Source organism: Gymnoscopelus microlampas (genome assembly GCF_963454915.1).
Source record: "Gymnoscopelus microlampas genome assembly, chromosome: 6".
NCBI classification, from domain to species: Eukaryota; Metazoa; Chordata; class Actinopteri; order Myctophiformes; family Myctophidae; genus Gymnoscopelus; species Gymnoscopelus microlampas.
Genome location: NC_139943.1, coordinates 24776834 through 24798300, shown reverse-complemented (window position 1 = coordinate 24798300; position 21467 = coordinate 24776834). Strand labels below are relative to the sequence as shown.

Sequence of the window (21467 nt, the reverse complement as noted above, 5' to 3'; positions counted from 1 at the left end):
GCTTATATAATTTAGAAAACATCTCATCGATTTCCAAATATCAGATTTTACATTAAACTGGACTGTCTGTTAGTATGTGATTCTCACATAATTATTAGCATACTTCCCAGGGAGAGAAATGTTTAATCTGTTACGATTATAAGTAGAATTGTATATGGATATCGGGCCCTGTCACATCAGGCCCCTGTGACGGGGCCTGATGTATCATCAGTATCATGGTCAGCATCAGTATCATGTCAGTATCATGGTCAGCATCAGTATCATGTCAGTATCATGGTCAGCAGTAGCGACAACACACAAATGTGTGAGGGGAGGAATTCATTGACATGATGACTAAATTGGGGAGAAAAAAGGGTAAAAAAGAAGAAAAATAAAAATGTCAGTATCGTGTCTGTATCATGGTCAGTATCATGTCAGTATCACAACATTGAGTTGACCACACATACGTTTCCATGAGTTTGACTAATAGTTTGAAAATAACTGCCAGGTAAACTGTCTTTAACCTGTAAATACCCGGTCAGTCAGGTCAATCAGTTTCAGATATGTCCTATGCCTTCAAAATGTGTCATTTTTAGACCACACCAATTTCTTAATAACATCACATTTATTTATCCATCATGTAAATACATACATTGTCAGTGACAAAAGTAAATCGTTCTGCCTTTTGTTTATGTTGATTGACTACAGAAGTGTATGTTACCTCAAACATAAATAAATAAAATGAAATAAATACATAGAAAATAAATAAAAACATTGCAGAGCCTTGTTTGATGTGGCTTTGCTTGGTTGTGAATTAACATAATTATTTATTGAGGTTTTCTATTCTTTTTTCTTCACTGGAAGCAGCAGTGTTGAAGCTAGAAGTGAAACTGGGATTTGAGGCAGGTTGATTGTTATATTTTCTGAGGTATCTGCCTCTAACTAATGCCTACATGTGTGTGTGTGTGTGTGTGTGTGTGTGTGTGTGTGTGTGTGTGTATATACACAATATCTAGTATGTATACATATCTGTTTATCTGAGCCTATATCAGTATAGGCCCCCAACATCCAGTATCAGTTGGGCTCTATTTGCAACAACCTTGTTATTGAGAGTGCAAGTTTGATCATTTTTTTCCATTGGACTTGCTACTGGGTGTTTTACGCATGGGAAGAAAACATTAGATTCTCAGATGTGTATTCTCTGTAAACCTCTCTCTTTCATGAATACAGTACATGCATTTATTTTGTTAAATGAACCCGTTTTTAGGAGAATAACTGCCAGCTTTTATACTGGGAAAAATAACAGAATTTCTGGGATGGGGTGAAAACTGTTCTCAGATATGAATTGCATCGTGTTCTGTACAAGACCTCTCACTCATGAACAACATGCATTTAATCTGTCAAGAACCTGGTTCTTACCTGGTTTGCATCTTGCAGAAACCTTTTATTTCCATATTTAAACTTTGTTTAATAAATGAATACCTTACATCATCATACTAAGCTTGTAGATCTATTTTTTTATTTGAATCCTGAAAAGTAACAGTTTTAGACATACAGTATGAGGTTTCCCACCCAACAGCGATGAATCCATCCATTCAGCCTATCACTGCACCTCAGATATTTTTACACTATGTTGCCATCTGGCTGCAGCAAAAGCAAACCATTTGCATTGGACGGTGTGAGAGGTATTGCAGTATTATAAGCCAACCAACTGACTGGAGGCCAGGCAATTACAGCTGCGTCATTCAAACAACTGGGTCATAAAATCCACCCAGCCATCAGTTCAGGATACATGCGATTTAACAATTCTTATGGGATTGTCATCCTTACTGGCAACCGGTTATCCCATTCAATCCGGGGACGCATCTCTGTCATTTTAGATTTCTTTGGCTGTTCTTCGTGTCTGGAGGGGGGGGGGGGGGGTCCCTGGAACAAAATATTTGACAAATATTTGCTTTTTTCCTTTTTTTATATTCAAAGATTTACACAAAGATTTTGCACAAAGATTTTTCAAAAATAGCAGATCTACAAGGTCATGGCGCAGCACCATGAGCTTGTATACAGTATCTGCTATTTTTTAATAGCCAAAGGAAACCTAAAATGACAGATGCGTTACCGGATTGAATGGGTTAACCCCGCATTACAAATTATTGAATCATTATTAGGTTCGATGAGCATAACAAAACAGTCATCGGTGAGGAATGTGTTGTGAATATTTTTTTATTACAAAACGGATGTTTTATCATCTTCTGTTCTGATGCCTTGTGTGGTCACAGCAGGAGGCACCTCAGCGTGCAGTGGTAAACCTGTGGACTTAGTGAACATTTTCACACCAGGTCAACCGGGGCACAAGCAGGAGAAGGTCAAAACCAAATGTGACACATAGTTGAACATATGGGGATTGAGGTTGATACAAAGCAAATTATTGGGGGGAAATATCGCCCTCCGAAGGGTTAGATGAATGTAGATAACCATGTGAGTTTAAACAGAAACGGAGCAAAAACAAATTTCAAAAGTAAATGGCTATCTATGCTGCCTAAAACTTCATATTTTATCCATGTATCACAGCCTTCACAAACACTGTGAAAGTGAATTTTCAAATCCAACTTGTTTCTTCAAAAATAATTAAATTCACTTTCCCATCTGCAGCCACACACACACACACACACACACACACACACGTCTCACACAAAATGTACTTTACCTTCATACAGTATAATGTACAGTACATTGTATCTGTGATCAAGTACAAAATATTAAAATTAACCACTTAAACCCTATACATCCAATCTCTTCGGATATCAGATGTACATGCTCACGTCGTTGCACCGCATTGTGAGCTCGTAGACCTATCTTTGGAGAATGGTCGCCTATTATGAAATACAGTATTCATAATAGGAACGCTAGGGTTCAAGTGGTCAATTAAATCTCCTTTGGTTGGGTAAAATAAAATAAAAGATAATTAAAAGATAATACAAAAATCATATCCATGAGCAGAGAATGGAACATGGAGGCCTAGTGTTTTACTAATGTGTGTGCTTTTAAACATCCTTGGCTGTTGAAAACAACCAGTGGTTATTTTCCATCCTACTGGTGAAATTTCACCAGTATTTAAATTTCAATCTTTTTCTTTTTTTTTGAGGCTGTAGACCGTCAAGGCTGCAGCAGAGGTGCAAGAAAAGGCAAAGTGGCATTCTGCCTCTTATGAGGAAGAGGCGAGTTCCGGGCTGGAGGAGAACAAAGAGGTGGTGACTGTGGGGGGAGGAGGGGGGGGGGCGCAAAGGTGCAGAAGAGGAGGGGAAGGGGGAGACAGCCAGTCTCATGCAGAAGGTGACGGTGAGTCGGGGTCTGGCTCGTAGTGGTAACTGGACTGAATGGAGTTGTTGTTGGGCTGACTGGGGGGGCTGCCGCTGTGTAGCTGCTGCTGGTTACTATGGTCCTGACTATGTGAGGGCTGGCTGGGGCTGTCTTGACCCTGCGGTTGGGGGTGGCTGGCATTGTCGTGCCCCTGCATTTGTTGATGGCCGACGCCATCGTGCCCTGCCCCCTGCAGAGCCTGATGATTTATGCCGTCGTGACCCTGTGGCTGTTGGGGGCTGATAACGTCTTGCGCCTGTGCTGGCTGGTGGCCGTCGTTGGGACTCTGATGGGGCTGGTGTCCCGGGAGAGTGTCCAGCTCGTCTACTTGCCCTGGAGGGTGCATGTCCACCAACTGGTCCTGAGGTATGTCTGCTGCGGCCGCAGCCAAATTTGTGGTAGACTTGGACTTGACGCACTGGAAGTCCACGTGACGGCTCTTCCCTTCCTCCTTCTCCCAGGACATGCGGATGAAAGGACGCTGGACGTAGTTGTAGATGACCTCCGGACGACCTCCTGGACGTCGCTTCACCTTCTCCTTGTAAGTGGGGTAGCCTGGCGAGGGCAAAGGTCAAAGGTCAGTTGAACAATGCAAAAACTAATAGGGAAGAATTTAAAATTGGTATATTTGCCAGACCCAGGGGGTCGGGCCTACATGAGGCTTTGTACCTGTTTTCTCCATACATGGTCATGCCCCTTTGCCCTTAGGCCCCAGCCATAAAAGTCTGTTCCCCTTTCGTCCATACATGGGCATACACAGGCTGACACGTCATGTGAAGTCCGGCTTAGCCGTGACATAGTGCTCTGATCTTATAAAGTAAGATCAGAGCTAACTAGAAAATGTGCTCCTCGGAGCACAGGTCTCCGCCAGTACTGTTCCTGATTAATCCTGTCTTAAGTGTTACTTGATTAATCCTGTCTTAAGTGTTACTCCGCCATTTCTCAGCCATTTCGTGATTATTCCTGTCTTACCTCACTTTGAAAGAGACCAAGACTCTTTCAAAGTGACACATCTATTTATAGGCCGCTATACGTCATGCGTCTCACTAGCCAATCAGAGCACACTCTTTCAACGTATTGTCACGTGTCACGTGAGGCTTGACCAATGTTAGCTTGGCCGAGGGGGGGGGGGGGGGGACGGACGGACGGAAAGTGAAAACACAGACAATAAGTACTTATTCTGGGTCTGGCAGAATCAGGTCTCCTGGTCTTGTTTTTGTGGCGGTGTAGCCGCCCCCTATAAGTGAGTTTTGGACACCGACCAAAAAATTTGTGTACCCCCTAACCCTTCCATTGTTAATGCAAATCGATACTTTTTTCATATCAGCCAATCACATTACAGCTAGTGTCATCACCACTAACTGTAATGTGATTGGCTGACTTTGCAAATTCAGGACTGTGATTGGCTAGCAAAACACATGACACATGTGCAGCCCTATGAATAGCAGTATGGACTTTAAAAAAAGTTATTCATCCTTTTTTTAAAGTGAGTCATGTTGTGATGACCACACACCGCCCACTTCACACTGGGTGTGATTTTTTTAGGTACCGCTTTGATTACTGACACTTCTGTGTGTGTGTGTGTGTGTGTGTGTGTGTGTGTGTGTGTGTGTGTGTGTGTGTGTGTGTGTGTGTGTGTGTGTGTGTGTGTGTGTGTGTGTGTGTGTTTGGAACCGTCCAACTTCTAAATTGCCGTGTGTTGCCTAGGACCCGGGGGTGTGCAGTGCTAAGTGGAAATTCGGACTGACGGTTCTCAAGAACCGAAAGGCCACGGATCACTGTATCCATCTGAGGGTCTGTGGAGGATGCACTGAATCTCTCTGTGGGGGCGTATGCACCGGCTTCACTTATTGGCCAACCGGCCAATCGGCTTCACGGATTGAACAAGCTTTTCGTCACGTTTGTGCCGGTGCACCAGTATAAATGGTAAAGTGTACAATGGAATGAGACCTCTGCTCATGGGCATCGCCTTTTGCTTTGCGGTCTACTGTAGGTGGCATCACAAGGGAGCATAAACGAGTGGGGCATGCGTTCACAACTCCAAAGTTTAAATACAAATGTAGACTAGAAAATGTGCTCCTCGGAGCACAGGTCTCCGCCAGTACTGTTCCTGATTAATCCTGTCTTACCTCACTTCAAAAGATATAAATGATCTTTTGAAGTGACACACCTATTTATAGGTCTCTATTTCATCATGCGTCTCGCTAGCCAATCAAAGCACACCCTTTTAACATATTTTCACGTGTCACGTGAAGCTTGACCAATGTTAGCTTGGTGGACACACGGAAGAACGAGAACGAAAACATAGTCTCCTGGCGGAGAAAAAACAAAATAAAGAAACCGGTTATACATGATGCAAAACAACTTTGAGGCAAAGGCAATTGTTCTTCGTCAGGAACTCCCCGGAACATTAGATGGCGCTGTTACCTATCCTATGGATGATGCTTTCACTGCCTGAAGAGGACAGACCCGAAAATGAGTCATTTGAAAAAATAAAAGCTTGTTTAGTTCCTGTTTATTTCCTGCAGTGAAACGGCCATATCTCGGCTAGATCTCCGTTCCTCTTGCTTTACGGCAAAACAAGCCTCATTGAAACGGCCATAGCTCTTGAATGGATTTTTTCAACCCTGTGCGTGTAATGAGCCGATCTCCGTGAGGACAGCTGTCATGGATAATATTCCATGAAGGTACAGTAAAACCTGTGTTTTTGCTGGCAGCAGTGGTTCACTATTACACTATTGATAATAATATTGCAATGAACAAATATACGTACAAACAGGGCATCTGAGAATCCTTAAATCAATGGCATTTTCTGCTGAATATTTGATTTCATAAGAATATACTGTGTATACAGTATATACTGTATATATTAAATTATTACAAGGTTATCCATACCTTCTATCCCCAGTCTGATCTTTTTCAGTCCTCTGTCCTTCAATACTGACTTGGCCACATCTCGGTTCTCTATGTACTTGAAGAAGCGGTACAGCTTGGTACTGTAGATAACTGTTGACAATGAGGAATGTGAGAAAACAAGAAAACATGAAACACAAAAAAATAGCAACAGCAACATATTGATCATCAGTGGTTTCTACAAGGGTTGTACTGATGCCATTTTTTTCCCAGACTGAGTACAAGTACTTGTCGATAGAGTACCAATACGATATAATATATATATATAATATAACTATATAATATTATGTTATACATATACAGTATGTATGGATAGATAGATAGATACTGATAGAGATATAGATATGGTTTTAGTTTAGCCCCTTTTCACCAATACCTTTTTTACGCCTCAAGTTCTTATATACGGTAAGTAGCAATATAATAATACCACAATTTTCAATTACCACAATAATGATACTGCTGATTTCAATACATACATATTACTCACTAAAGATTAGACCAAGTTAATCTGTTCATTGTTTCTACTTTATAGTTATATCATTGGTTCCATTTGCCATTTCCATAGTGAAAATGTGTGTAAATCTTTGAATATATGTATTATTTTAAAGCGAACATTTTTAACTCCAATCTTTGCTTCTGGGGGTCCCTGGAACAAAATATTTTGAGATGGGGGGTCCGCGGCCAAATACATATAATTTTGGGGGTCCTTGACAATTATGAAAAAGTTTGAGAACCACCGATATAGAAACATAAGCTTTTTTAGAAAACTGTTGGGATTTAGAATCGGCTTCAGGTCTTAATGGGTTAAAGACCAGCTGAAATGGCTTTTCGCGACCATATTGTGACATAATTCCAAGTAAATTATGTCACAAATATGGTTGCTTACTATAAAGGTGACTCTCCACCAAACAGACTAGTTCAGACTACTTCAGACTACTTCAGACTGCAACAGACTGGTATTCGGTTGGCAAAAGTTGGCATTTAGTCTGTCAGCCGACATGCCCATTGATGTGCTAATCTAATGCATTATAACTTTCAGCCCAATCTGGGAACCCATCGCCAAATAAAAAGGAAAAACAGCGCCCTCTGCTGTTCTTGAGAGATTACTTTCAGCCTAGCCTGCCAGCGTTGCCAGGTTTGCCTATTATAAGCGACTTTGTGCTTGTTTCCCTGCAAAGTCGTTTGTAAATAGGGATGTTCCCAGCGTTTTTTCTTCACTGACGTGCAGTGGTGTAAAGTATCTAGTACATTTACTCAAGTACTGTACTTAAGTACAATTTTGAGGTACTTTTACTTTACTGGAGTATTTCCAATTGTCTATACTTTTACTCCACAACAATTATTTGCAATTTTTAGTTACTATAGTACTTTGCGGATATAAATCATTATAAAACATACATTAACCACTTTAGCCCTATTTTATACCTATAAGCTATTTGAAAATAGCAGATCTACAAGCTCACAACGTGTTGCGATGCACACGTTCTGAGCTTGTAGATATGCTATTTTCAAACATTTCAAACATTTTAGTACTTTTACTTTTGGTGCTTTAAGTACATTTTATACCAATACTTTAGTACTTTTACTCAAGTAAATGTTAACAGACTCAGAGTACATCTATTGCATTGATACTTTTACTTAAGTAAAACATTTGAGTACTTTTTCCACCACTGCTGACGTGTACACAACATTTTTGAAAACGGTTATTTGAATAATCAAAAATAAATACATTAATTAATTTATTGAAATGAACACCCAGAATAGCCAAAACTGAGAACATTTCGATCTATAAGGCCAAATCTAATTTGAAAAAAATATATTAAGAGTATATGAAAGCCAATTAAAATCACCACAGCGCAAAAGTAGGTCAAATCAATCAATCTATCTCTCCCTCTGGGAGCGACAAAGAGAAACAGTGAATGTAGGTTTTCATAGACATGGTCTATGAGAACCATTCTCACATAATCTGGCAACACGAGAGCCCTCACTGCGGTGTTGTTGTCACACTTCTTCTCTGCTACATGGCTACTCCCAGTCGGGCCCTGACTGAACATGTTCGGTCGGCTCTGGGTCGGCCGAAAAGGTCCCGACGGACCACCCGACGGACCTCTAACCGACGGGCCTACGATATCGAACGCTTCCCGACGCCAAGTCGGCCCAAAATCGGTGCGGTGGAGAGTCACCTTATAGTACGAGTAATAAGTGATATTATAAGCGTTAATGGCTCACTCTGTGAATACTCCTCCCCCATCTGGGGAGGGTACTCTTCATCCCAGTCGACGACGTCGTCGTCAGTAAGCACCACGACATGACACTCCCTTTCTCCGCTCTGGGCGCTGGCCACCATCAGAGGTAGCACCATCTCCTCCAGGTAGCACTCGAACTGACGACGGGCTCCATCGTTGGACAGCTCGTGCATCAGGGCGCCTGGAGGGTGGAGGGTTGTCATGGAGCAAAAGGGTGTTAGGTTCAAGGTACAGCTAGGACCGTCACGATTATTTATCACACAAATAAATGTGATTAACGATTGTCCGGTTTTTGGCATTGAACATTGGAACATACAGTATAAATACAAATTACATTTCTTTTTGGCTTTTAGGCTTCGTAAACAAAAGCTGCACAGGGCAGATAGATATGACTGATAACTTAAATAACAAAGATATGACTGCTATATTTATTAGCTTACTTAAAGAAGTATAATAGTGGCAATAGCAGATCTACAAGCTCACAACGGTGCAACATGTTGTGAGCTTGTACATCTGCTCTTTCCACTACTTTTGAGAGAAAATGCATGGAAATGTATGACATTTTTCAACATGAAAACGATTCGGACGTTATGCAAAATAATTGCAATTATCTCAAATAATTGCAATTAGGTGATTATGTAATAATTGTGACAGAGGGGGGGGGCAAGTAAAATCACAATTTCTATTTGACTGTCTCGATTTTTGCTTGTTGACACACTTGGCAGAGTCAGAGTTATAGTTATATAATGGGAACAAAGAACCTGTGTCACATTCCCTCCCTCTCGACTCAAAAACAATGCAGTTCACCCAATTAAATTAAAATATCTATATAGGCATAAGGCATTATACAGAATCATTGTAGGATTGACGATGCCAATAATAAGACAAATGAAAGATTCAATTGTAGACCAAACATTTTTGTTTCCAAATGTGATTAGATAGCCTTTCACTGTAATGATTGTGACTAGGACAACACAAAAGAAGAGTACTTAGAAAAAAGAATGACAACTAGTAGCTGTAGTGTGTTTATGGGCTGCTACCACATAGCGAGCATCATATCTCACAGCTAATCATGACCTACTTAGTGCTCAGCTCACACATACAACACACACAGCAGCTCGCTAGCCAAGACAGCCTCCTACACACACACACACACAGACGCCTACACACCTGTAACCCACTAACAAAATTATGTTTACATGAAAGGCAACACTGTCGCTGCTGTGGCGAACGCGACGACACTCAAACAATATCAATGCAAACAGCCAGCTGTGTCTACATGACGAATAGGCTGAGCGGTTTGTTTGGTCACACAGACAACCTATTCTTAGCGCACGTGGAGAACTATACACCAACATGACAGGTCAATCACATGAGTCCATCTCTAGCGGTGGACTGAGCTTAAATGCCTGTCCACAGTCCACACTCTCCATTAAGCTTCACAGCTCCATTGTCATAGGACAAGTGTCACTCGCCAGAAAGAGACAATCTACAAGCTCACAACGTGTCGCGGTCCAGCATTACTAGCACAGGTTTTTCCACACCCACCAACCAACAACATATGAAGAATGAAAGACAAAACAACAGCATGGAATGTGTGTCTATCAGCGGTACTCACTGAGATCTCTGCACTTGATGGTGCTGTAGTTGAAGGAGATGCAGAGGTAGTCACATGCCTCCCTCAGCTCGGGAATGGAAACGCCATCAGGGCAGCGGATTATCCCCGACTTGTAGTAATCCTGCCATTGCAATAGCAAGCACATACACACACACACACAGGAACACACAGGCAGACGGTCACGCGCACATGCAGGCACAGGAGGAGAACAAACAATACGCCATTATTGAAGCTGCTCTGCTCACATACAGGCACCAAATAATGAGAGAGAGAAAGTCTGTGTCTGTGTGTGTCTGTGTGTGTGTGTGTGTGTGTGTGTGTGTGTGTGTGTGTGTGTGTGTGTGTGTGTGTGTGTGTGTGTGTGTGTGTGTGTGTGTGTGTGTGTGTGTGTGTGTGTGTGTGTGTGTGTGTGTGTGTGCGCGCGCGCGCGTGGGAGAGAGAGCGAGAGAGAGAGAGAGAGAGCAGTGGAGAGGAGGAGGGGGAGAGGTGGAGAGTGAATGGTGATGAAAGCTAAAGCCAACGTCACTTCCTCCCTCCCTCTGCCTCTGCACAGAAACCCTTACGGGTCAATTTCTACACTCTCAATTGTTAAATTAACACTCGGGAATCAGGATGTTACTGTGCACGCTCCCCTGCTGTTCTCTTGATCATAAAAATGTAATAAAGAATACTGACAATCGCAGCAGTATAAAAATAGTGCTAAATGGTTTATCATTTAGCACAACCATTTTTTTTTTCATGTTGATTCTTGATTTAATGATCAATTAAAAAATATATATAAAAACACGCTACTTGATTATTCGACTAATAAAATTAACAGAATAGTTGCAGCCCGAATTGTCAGCACATTATTCAGCCCTATAATCATACTACACATCAAGAGTCCACTTATAACGCATGTCAGTGTCTCAAAACCACAGATCAAACTACTCAGAGCTCCAGACAACAACTAACAAAGTATCAATATTAAAACTCTAAATATAACACACCGCTAGATGTGAGACCTGACAACATATACACACAAATCATACCCATACACGTCTACTGCTCTCCTTTACATACAACCAGTCTCTGTCTGTACGAGCTGTAATCGTACCATGAACGACAGAATGAACAGACGTAAAGACAACAGGAGGGAGAAAAAGGAGGAGAGTGCTGGCGCGTATGCATGGTATTAGCAGCCAATTCCTGGCAACAATACTGCTGTAGAGTGCACACATTACGTGCACGGCAACACGACCACATGTAGTAATCCCAGAAACAGAGCCGATTGTGCCCACAGTTTAACATTTTTTTCCCCGCTTCAAATCATCCCCCTTCTTTTCCGCCAATTTAGTAGTAATTCCTGCTATCTCCACACACATGTCCCTGCTGATCTCTACTGGATGGTCCTAGGAAAGGTATTGGGAAAACCACATGCCTCCTCTGGCTCTGATACACATGGAAACAACTGCTGCTTCTTCTCATTTGCCAGTGAAGAGCTCCACTGGGAGGACTTAGCGTGTGCAGAGGAACACCCCATTACCCTACAACACCCGTGCCAAGTTGCCCTTGACCAACCTTTTGGGAGTCGCTAGTGCAGCGACAAAGAATGCTCTCTCCCTTCTTAGAATACCCTTTACATAAAACATGGCTCCGTGCCATCAGCGTAATGCGGCAACAGACGCAGGGAGAGAGGACAGAGATGGCTGGCGGACACTCAGAATGGTGTGTATGCCACCCAGAATGGCATACTGTATAGGGCTGTCACGATTACAAATTTAAGTTGATGATTAATCGTCACTAAAATAATTGCGATTTACGATTTAATTGTGCGTTTGGCATTGAACATGGGAACATATGAACACTTTTTTTTTTCTCCGTTTGACTTTTAGTCTTCGTAATAAAGATTTGCACAGGGCAGATATGACAAATAACTTAAATATAGGCTACAAAGACATTATTGACATTATAAGCCATTTAATCATTCTATATATGTAAAAATAGCAAACGAAAGGTTCAAGGCTTGTAGATCTGCTATGTCTGCATTTTTTTTAATATTTGAAAATGTATGATTATTTTTCAAAATGGAAACGATTATGCAAGAATAATTGTCATGATCTCAAATAATTGCGATTGGAAGATTATGTAATAATTGTGACAGGCCTAATACTGTATAGCACTGGTTCTCTCAACGTAGTCTGGGGTCCTTGAGGGGGTTACAGGGGGTCCCCAGCTAAATGATTGATAGTTAGGAACTACCTGTAGGCCTACAGCATCTGCTGTGAATAGAAGAAAAATGGGACTATTCCTCTACCTCAAGGATCAACATTTCACAATTCCAAGTTTTTTCCATGCCCATTGCTCATCGGTCTAGGTCATCATCAATTATTAGTTACTATAAGTTTTATTATACACATTTTAATCATCAACACTTATATTTAATCCCCTCATTCCTTCCCTGGTGATTGTTGTACCCATAACCCCTCCTCTCCCTCTGGGAAGACATTTTACTGCGACGAGTGCTTCTGACAAAAACCTTCAAGTTTCCATGTTTTAATCTACAGTAATACGTCACAAAACCATTTATAGACTTATTTTATAGCACAATTTAATGTAAAATGGCTTCGCACACCAAAAACTTAATGGAAGATTTTTAGGATTGTCCTACATGCATCAATATGAAATTGGGGTTCCGCAAAATGTAAAAGGTTGAGAATCCCTGCTGCATACAGTAGGTACAAGAGAAGGAGTGAGAGCCTGGTCTCTCTGAGAAGAGTAGAGCATTGGGTTTTCAAAGTGGGGTCCGGGGACCCGCAGGGGTCCTTGGGGGTAACAGGGGGTCCCCAGCTAAATGTGTTGATATAGAGTCACAATAATTTTAACCACTTAAGCTCATAGCGTGACACAAAATATTTTTGAGATGGGGGTCCGCAGCCAAATACATATTCTGGGGGTGAAAACATGAAAAGGTGTGAGAGCCACTTAGCAGAGGATCAGATCTTACCAGGATGGCTCTGAAGACAGTGGAGCTGATGCCATCTGCCACCTCAAACTCTCCCTTCTCATTGGGTCGTGTGAAGTTGTAGTCCCGACCAGAACCAAACATTCTACAAAACACACACAAAATGAATTAAGGGAACCATATTCAATACAATGGCATTTCTCATATACGATTGATACATGTTCATTGTCCATAGTGCGAGAATAAGAAAAAAACATAATTGCCTTCTTATGCTTTTGAATGTATTTTTATGCCTTATGTAAGCTCTTTGAATTGCCTCATAAGCTTGCCTTCAATGTGATCATTGATGGTACGGGAATTACTGTATGGGATGTAGTTGTCTTCTGTTCAACCGTGCTGTTGCTCATAGATTTGATGAGCACGTAACATTCAAAATCTAATAAATAGCTTGCCTTGACTTCTTTAATACTTAAAAGTACTTCAACCAGGACGTGATCACAACCATACAAAGAAGCAGAGAAGAAATACCAGAACACAGCACAAAAAAGGAACTCTCTAACAGAAATCAATTACAATGTTGCATCTATAAATAAAAAAAAGTCTAAAAATGACAACAAAGCTTCAAGATTTTGGTCAGTCAGTAAAAGATCCCTAGTTTCTCATTAAAATAAACATTCCTCCTCACAGTAGACACTACACCACCGATATAGCTCTGCTAATCCCAGTCCTTACCGGCCTAGCATGGTGTTGGGCTGAGCTGTGAAGATGGCAGGGTCCACCACAAATCGCGTGTTGTCCACGATGAGCGTCACCCTCTCTCCTGTCCGCAACACACCACGAGACCCCTCTTTAGTGCCGAGGTCATACACGTAGATCATGTCGCAGGCTCCATGGCCCAGGACCTTAGAGTGGGGGTCACATCCGGGAGCGCCAAGGGGTCGAGCAAAGTGTCCCCCGACCATCAGGGCTCCTCCCATCGGGGAACAGGGCAGGGACACCCGTGGAGGACGGGGACTGGAGGATCGGGATGAAGAACCTCCATCGCCACGTTCGCGGTCTGGTAGATGTGAAATAAGAGCACGTGCACACAAGCATGCATGCGGTCAGACAAGATGTGCACACATGGATGTAGTTGATAAATGGGGCTAAACAATTACATTCCGACACTTGCGTCCAGCCTAATTGAATCTAAATGGTCCACTGGATGGCCCCTCCTTGACGAGGGTTGGGATCCATTAGGATTTTAACGATTTCCTTAGCAATTCCCTCTTAACGGTTCCCTATAATGACTCCTATAGGGGGTCCTTGAAATTAAAAAGTTTGAGAACCACTGGTATTGTAATTGTGTAGCAGACACGAAGTCCACATATCAGCTCTTCCGGAAACAGTTGCAAATGTGATGGAACCGATTCCGGTTCCTCAATGTTGTATCCGGTTACGGATCCCAACCCTATTCTAGACACCCATCTCTCTCTCTTTCTCGCTCTCTTTTCCTCCTTTTCACCTTCCCTGTCTTTCCTCCTTACCGTATTGCCGCGTGGGGGAGGTGACATTCCTGATGCAGGGGGTGAGCTGGCCCTCTCCCCTCTCATGGGAGGAGTCCCGGGATCGATCACTGGAGCGGCGCCGCTGCTCCCGGTAATGCTCCGCCCCTCCTCCGCCAGCACCGTACATACTCATAGTGCTGAGCTGCCGCCGCTGTTCACAGTCCAACACTGACAAACCACACTGCTGGTCACTGTTGGGACAGAAAATAAGACGACACACACATTTAATTTACCAGTAAACAAGTCGGACAACATTACCAATCAAAGTGAGATTGTGACATTCGTGCGGCAGGGCTACATGATGCACTGAGAACAATTAACTGGTACGCACATAGCTAGATGTAGACTAGGTGCACTGCACGCACACCCACACACCCATAAACGCAAACACATAGTGCTCAGCACTTTTTTGCGTGCTGGACCGTGGAGAGAAAGTCTGCAGTCAACTCATGTGAACCGTGGTGGAGCTGAGGGCTGCAGAACAAAAGCCAGCCAGCCACCCCACTGCAGCTTGGAACACACACACTGACACACACACACACACACCCGACATCCATTAGAGTGTGTATCCATGTGAAACAAAGGAAACGAGTTGAATGCTGAGCATAACACATAGAAAGAAAGCTTTAGTTGACCTGTTTATTTTTTGCTCCACACATGCTAGTCTAGTGACTGTAATGGTAAGGTGTAATGGTAAAACCATTACACCTCATCTCTGAGTCCTGACTAATGCCCACAAAGACACGACTGCAGGCCTGGAAGGGTTGTTGTTTTCTAGTCTCTCTTTCTGAATACTAGCCCTTTTCAAAACACACAAAACATCATATTAATGCACAAACACACTCACCCTCCCATACACAGTGCCTGGGGACAAAATATTTTACAATTGCTCCATTCTATGAAAATGGATGCATTTTACGGTTGTGCTGGATGACAGATGACTGGATAATGCGTTGTGATTATTTAGACATCACAGTGGTGAGAGACAAGCGAGGGAGAGCACAAGGAAGGGCGAGCTCCTGCACTGAAATCCTGCCAGGACATCGTGACTAATTGTTGCAGTAACTGGTTGAGCCACAAGGGCATTGTCCCTGGTCTTCAGTGCAGCGGTCATAACGAAGATGTATGTATCAATGAATGGACGTAAAATAAGTCGAATCGATTTGTTTTATTTGATTAACCCCTTAAGCCCTATTTTATACTTCGGCGTACCAGTGTCGCACAAAAATAGAGCTTGTAGACCATTTTCAACTTTTGAAAAACATTTGGGTGAATAAAAGTGAAATATAAATCCCCCCACAATCTAATATTTTCTTAATTAAAATATATTTTTTTAATATTAGTTTCATTAACTATTCTTTACATTGATGCTAAAGCTTTTTTCTTTTTACAAATGACACATCATTGCTTTGTAGAAGAATGTATACATTTAAAGCACCATTGCATCACAGACAAAAAGGGACAAGGACTACAGGATGGAGGGGTCAATTGGTTGTGTATCTGTGTTGTGTATACACCGTGACCTTGAAGCACTGCATGTACTAGTATACAGTATATACAGTATATGCCATGTAGTATGTGGAAGATGCAGTTGCCACAGTTTTCAACCACAACAACACAGTACAATGCAAAGACAAGTCACCTTTCTATTTGATCTTATTTCTCATCATGCACAGCTTATGTTTCTGATGGCTTGGCTTCCCTACCAAATAATAATAAAAAAATAAATACATGTGGTACAGCCTCATTGACTGGTACATATACATTGATGGATAATTTTTGCTCAGCGAATGAAACTGGCACTAAAACATAGCAGACTCAATAACATCCATAATGGACGGTGTAGTGCTCACTGCTGAATTATAAATCTTAGTCTTTTGTGAGATGCCAGTTCAATTATTAGGTTATGTATGTTTTGGCAGAGTTTCAAAAGCTTGTAATGAGAAACGTCCTTCTGGATACTTGCTGGCAGGGTTACCGATTTGCAGGATGGCTGATTGGCTGACTGACAGACAGATTGTCTGGCTTTTTGGCTAAGATACTGACTCAGTGATTGGCTGACATGGGAACCGAATGGGGTGGCTGACCCACTGACTGACACAAGCTACAGCATCACAGCTTACAGTGGATGCAGCAAGGCGACAGAACTTTTGACAAGAGGTAGCCCCATCAAGGGGACTTCAACATCTGGCATGTCCACTAACATCTAAAATCTTCTAAGCCCTTTTAATTCAAGGTCATGGATTTACTTTTGACCCCAGCTCCACTGAACATCCTGGTTTTAATTTCATGGCTCCATCTCGAACTGTTGAGGAGATGTCTTGTTGGTTGGACACACACAAGACAGTCACAAACAAATATGTCTGCATACACTGCCTGGATTAAAAAATACAGTAACCAAAAAACGAACAAAACAAATAAAATTAAACTAAACATGGAAAGAGTACACATAATACTGTTACTGTTGTCGTTATTATTATTCTACAATATAATATACTGTTCAAAAAAACCTTGCGATTAATGCTAGTATACAGATCAAAAGAAAAAGATTATTTAAATATTGAAATTAAATGAGAGCTTGTTTTTGTATTTGCTAATGTAGCATGCTCACAATACAGCTGCATACTCAGGTTATGTCCTTGAAAATGGGGTGACCATAACAGCTGGGGAACACACACACACACACACACACACACACACACACACACACACACACACACACACACACACACACACACACACACACACACACACACACACACACACACACACACACACACACACACACACACACACACACACACACACACACACGACATGAGCCTACATTAGACATTCACCATTACTGTAAATGTGGAACAAGACTGTTCACGTAGTTATACATACCAGGCATTTCTTATAAATATGTTGGCCAGTTCTAGTTAGAGTGTAATGTTTACATGTGTAAAAACAACACAGATGTACAGTATCTTTTATCTGCATTAGGAGGACTGTGCCAATGTGATGGAAGTGGAATCATAAAAACAAAATGCACATCTTTCAGCCAGCCAGTCAGTCATTGGCTAGATCAGCCTCTTCTGGCTGCCAGGCCAGCAGGGATGAGAGGAACAAAGGAACTGAGGAGGCAATATTTCTCTTAGGGCAGCTCCTCTCATCTTTCACACAGCAATGCAAATCCACAGCAGCCAAGATTTCAGAGTGATAGAACAGACCGAAATATTGGCAGCTCATTTCACATTTCCTGTAGGTAATACCCCCCACCACCAAACACCACTCCCCTTGATATCAGGTTTTTTTCCTTCGGTTAAATAGGTCAATGGCCTATCATCACCAGAAGTCAAAAAAGCTTAGAGCAAAGATGATTTTTTTCTGCAATGTGTTTTGAGTCTGCCACACCATCTAGGTCACAAAAAGTCAGACAAAGACGTGGTGTGTACTTGAAGTCTATAAAAAGCACATAGGGTGAAAGCCCTGTTACTTAAGGAAGGGGTCCCATCTATTATTTAGGGCTGCTGACACCGCTACACTGATGGGCAAAGAAGAGACGCTGGTAAGCGCAAATGTCTGGGCTTAAATCCAGCAAAAAAAGCATCCAAAATATAAACGACATTGGCAAAATCATTACAATTCAATTTAGTCAATGTAATTATACAATACATTTGATTACCGCAAAATCGTATTGGAGGTGAGATGATCATAATAATAATACTAGTCTAGCATATTACATTATTTCCCTCGTTATTATCACAAAACACATCCATGCAGCGCAGAGTCGTGCACCTACCAGTCGGTCTCAGTATCACCGGGCAAACTAAAGACAAAGCAGCACGGGACGAGCTGCGCGATGACAGCGGCACAAAGGGCTGCTGCTCCTCCGAACAAAGCAGGCTTGCCAGCACGTTCAGCATCCTCGCTCATTACTTTCCAACTTCAGCATTATTTCACTCACACTGACTACCCGGCACTTGACTCACACGATGCGGTTAAAACTAAACACACACAGGAGCCATCCACCGAAAGGAGAGCGAGGTAATACGGGTGAGGAATGGATGACAGACACGGTGTCTCGGTTAGAGGCGACAGAACACTGCGCGCACAACACGCGAATCATCTCACGGGGACGAGAAAATATGAATGGCCGCGTGCTCGGCTAGACCCTAATACATCCATGGACTAGACCAGTGGTTCTCAACCTGTGGGTCGGGACCCCCAGGGAGGTCCCCGCATGATTTTCGGGTGGTTTTGTAGGCCTACTATAACAACTGGTCAAACATTGGCCAAATTGTCAAATAATATAAGAAAGAGGCAACAATTGTGAAAATAGCCGACCTACAAGCTCACACGCGTTGTGAGCTCTGCTATTTATATGTGGAACAGAGTCAAACCAAATTGAATGCCTCGACTCCTACAATTCCAAGTGCTTATCATCAGGGTGGGGGGTCCCCAGTTCACATATGATTATTTTTGGGGGTCGCGCGACCTGAAAAGGTTGAGCTGGACTAGACTAGACAGGCGTGCACGCACGCACACACACGCACGCACGCGCGGAGCTGATGCCTAGTCTATCTGACTGAAGTACTGTAGGACTATCCAACCTTCACCTTCCCAAGTCCCAACTGTCTGTCCGCGTCCTGGTTCCTCTCATCAACCCGGATCCGCATTCAGTTACACAGGAAAATACAGAGTAATCATTTAACTCGGACATTGTACAAATCTAACCAAATGGACCTGCTACAGCATCAATTTAATAATTGGTTAAGTTGGTACATTATCCTTAACAAATGGAAAAGTCAACACTGACCATTTTAATGCATGTCACTTTGCCACAATGTACCAAATGTTTTTAAATAATGATTAAATTATTCACACAGATGATCACATTCGTAGACCCTGGTGTCCCGGCGAGAGCAAATGAAAGCAATGTCGCATTTGTGACACTAGAGGACCCCATTATACAATATATGGTAATTATTATGTAGACCTAAAATTTAGCCAGACTGACAGACACTTAGAAGGATAGAATACATAAAAAATACATATTATCCTCCATCCCTTGGAAATTGGCTATCTACAGATCGTTCACAAAAGACCATATCTTCCTAGCCTTGGATCACAAGACGGTCATATAACATAATTATGACAGTCTTGTATCAAAGCTAATACCTTCCTAGCCTTGGATCAAGACTATCATCATAGATGTATTTTATCGAGCAATACGAAAGTAAAAGTCAGAATCAACAAAATACATCTATGATAGTCTTGATCCAAGGGCAAGGCTAATACCTTCCAAGGGAAATAAACAGATAGCTATCACAATATGAATTTAAACTAACTGTCTAATATGATTAAATGACATACAAGACCAATCCAACAATCCAACTGACAATGCATTCCCCATTTTCTTTCATATAAGAAATATGGGGAAATAATGAATATATCTTATTCTTTGAGCTTGATTTGAGCATGTGCTACACCACCCATGCCATGATGATAAATTGTCAGGTAAAATATATACTCATTTTTCAAGGCTAAATCATTATCTTATGGGACTGTAAATAGAGCATGGATGGGATTAGGAACCAGATGGCTGTATGTCATCCCTGCTCTATATAATACCAGTGCATTGAGCACTAGTTGTTCCTCTCATATGATAACTAAGTATCCACTTTTCTCCACGGTTTAGTGATCCTGCCTATAGCAGACACAGTAACTTACACATTCAGGGTCAGACATGGACATTTAATATACACCAGTCAGTCACTATAAAAACCGACACACACAGGACCACAATGGAAATAAGCCCTCGGGGGGTTTTGTGTCATACTTGTCTTTTAGTACCATTTATATAATCGTACCTCCTATTGGTTCCCTATGGTTAAATAAATGTTAACAACAGGATAGGTGGGCACTAGGGACATCTGGGCACCTCGATGTAAAATTGGCTATTTTGTCCAAATTGTTTAAGTAAAGTAAAGTATACATGATTCGAACATGCTTAAACATTCGACAATTAATGTCTAACATTTCTACAATTGCTAAAAAACCTGTATATCCAGTCATACAATAAGTTGAATGATAACATTAAGTCTGATAATGTTGTACCATGAATGCATCACTTTACTTAAGACCGTTTTTAATTGTTTTTGTTTTTTTTTACATTTTGGACAAAATATACATGTTTTTCATCGAGGTCCCCAGATGTCCCTAGTGCCCACCTTTCCTGTATCCAATTGCACCCGTCCATGTTTCCAACGTAATTATGTCAAACCCGTCCCATTCCTCTGACAGATTTGACCACCAAGAACCCGGGAAACACTTGATTTATAGTCATCTGCACTCACATATCATATTCCAGAGGGACATAATGGGGGTTTGAGAGTGTATCCAACTTACTAATTAACGTACAATTGTTGATTTCCGTTTAAGATCCAACACCTAGCCCATTTGCTAGCAGGCATCCCGGGTAGGCTACATTTCTATTTTGACAGCCCCGTAGAGCTATTACATACATACATAACACTCAAATTAACTGACCTACTCAGTATCCGTGAGCTAGTAATGTTAGCTAAATGTAGCTAGCTGGCTACAACACAACAAAGAAACATGAACCAGTTGTGTTTTTTTACCTCTTTGCTGCTCACATGCTGATATGGAGACTTTATCCAGTAAACAGTAGCAGTAAACAACCACTTGGATAATAATGCAGCTTGAATACAGCGAGGATCCACTAAACTGTCGGTATTTTCCAGAGTAACGTGTAGCTTCACACAAACCAAGCAGCTGCTCCTTTGTTTTGGTTTGAATGCTGACTTCATATGGAACATATCGCGAGATTTGCTACATTCGGAGCGGCGTTGCCAGAT

The 21467-nt window shown here is 41.9% G+C and overlaps 1 protein-coding gene across 2 annotated transcripts; it reads right to left on the bottom strand.

Annotated features, from left to right (window-relative positions):
- Positions 1 to 2159: 2159 nt before the first annotated feature.
- On the bottom strand, positions 2160 to 21392 carry LOC311047301 (BTB/POZ domain-containing protein 10-like). 2 transcript variants are annotated; one of them, XM_084059969.1, is made up of 8 exons: positions 18389 to 18722; positions 14584 to 14795; positions 13790 to 14114; positions 13100 to 13202; positions 10114 to 10234; positions 8479 to 8676; positions 6232 to 6342; positions 2160 to 3891 (listed from the first exon to the last, which is right to left on the bottom strand). In XM_084059969.1, exons 1-8 carry the CDS (start codon positions 18520 to 18522, stop codon positions 3299 to 3301), a joined length of 1797 nt encoding a protein of 598 aa, XP_083916095.1. In that variant the 5' UTR covers positions 18523 to 18722; the 3' UTR covers positions 2160 to 3298. The 2 variants fall into 2 exon arrangements, with proteins under 2 accessions (XP_083916095.1, XP_083916096.1); XM_084059970.1 differs by lacking the exon at positions 18389 to 18722 and adding an exon at positions 21231 to 21392 and having other exon boundaries at positions 2161 to 3891.
- Positions 21393 to 21467: the final 75 nt, after the last annotated feature.

Bases quoted from the DNA above. Each gene is read 5' to 3' on its own strand.
- LOC311047301 (XM_084059969.1), bottom strand. From the start codon at position 18,522: ATGAGCGAGGATGCTGAACGTGCTGGCAAGCCTGCTTTGTTCGGAGGA. The intron at 13,203-13,789 runs GTAAGGACTGGG...TGTGTTTTGTAG, and splicing joins CCCAACACCATGCTAGGCCG to AATGTTTGGTTCTGGTCGGG. The intron at 8,677-10,113 runs GTGAGTACCGCT...TCCACCCTCCAG, and splicing joins CATCAAGTGCAGAGATCTCA to GCGCCCTGATGCACGAGCTG.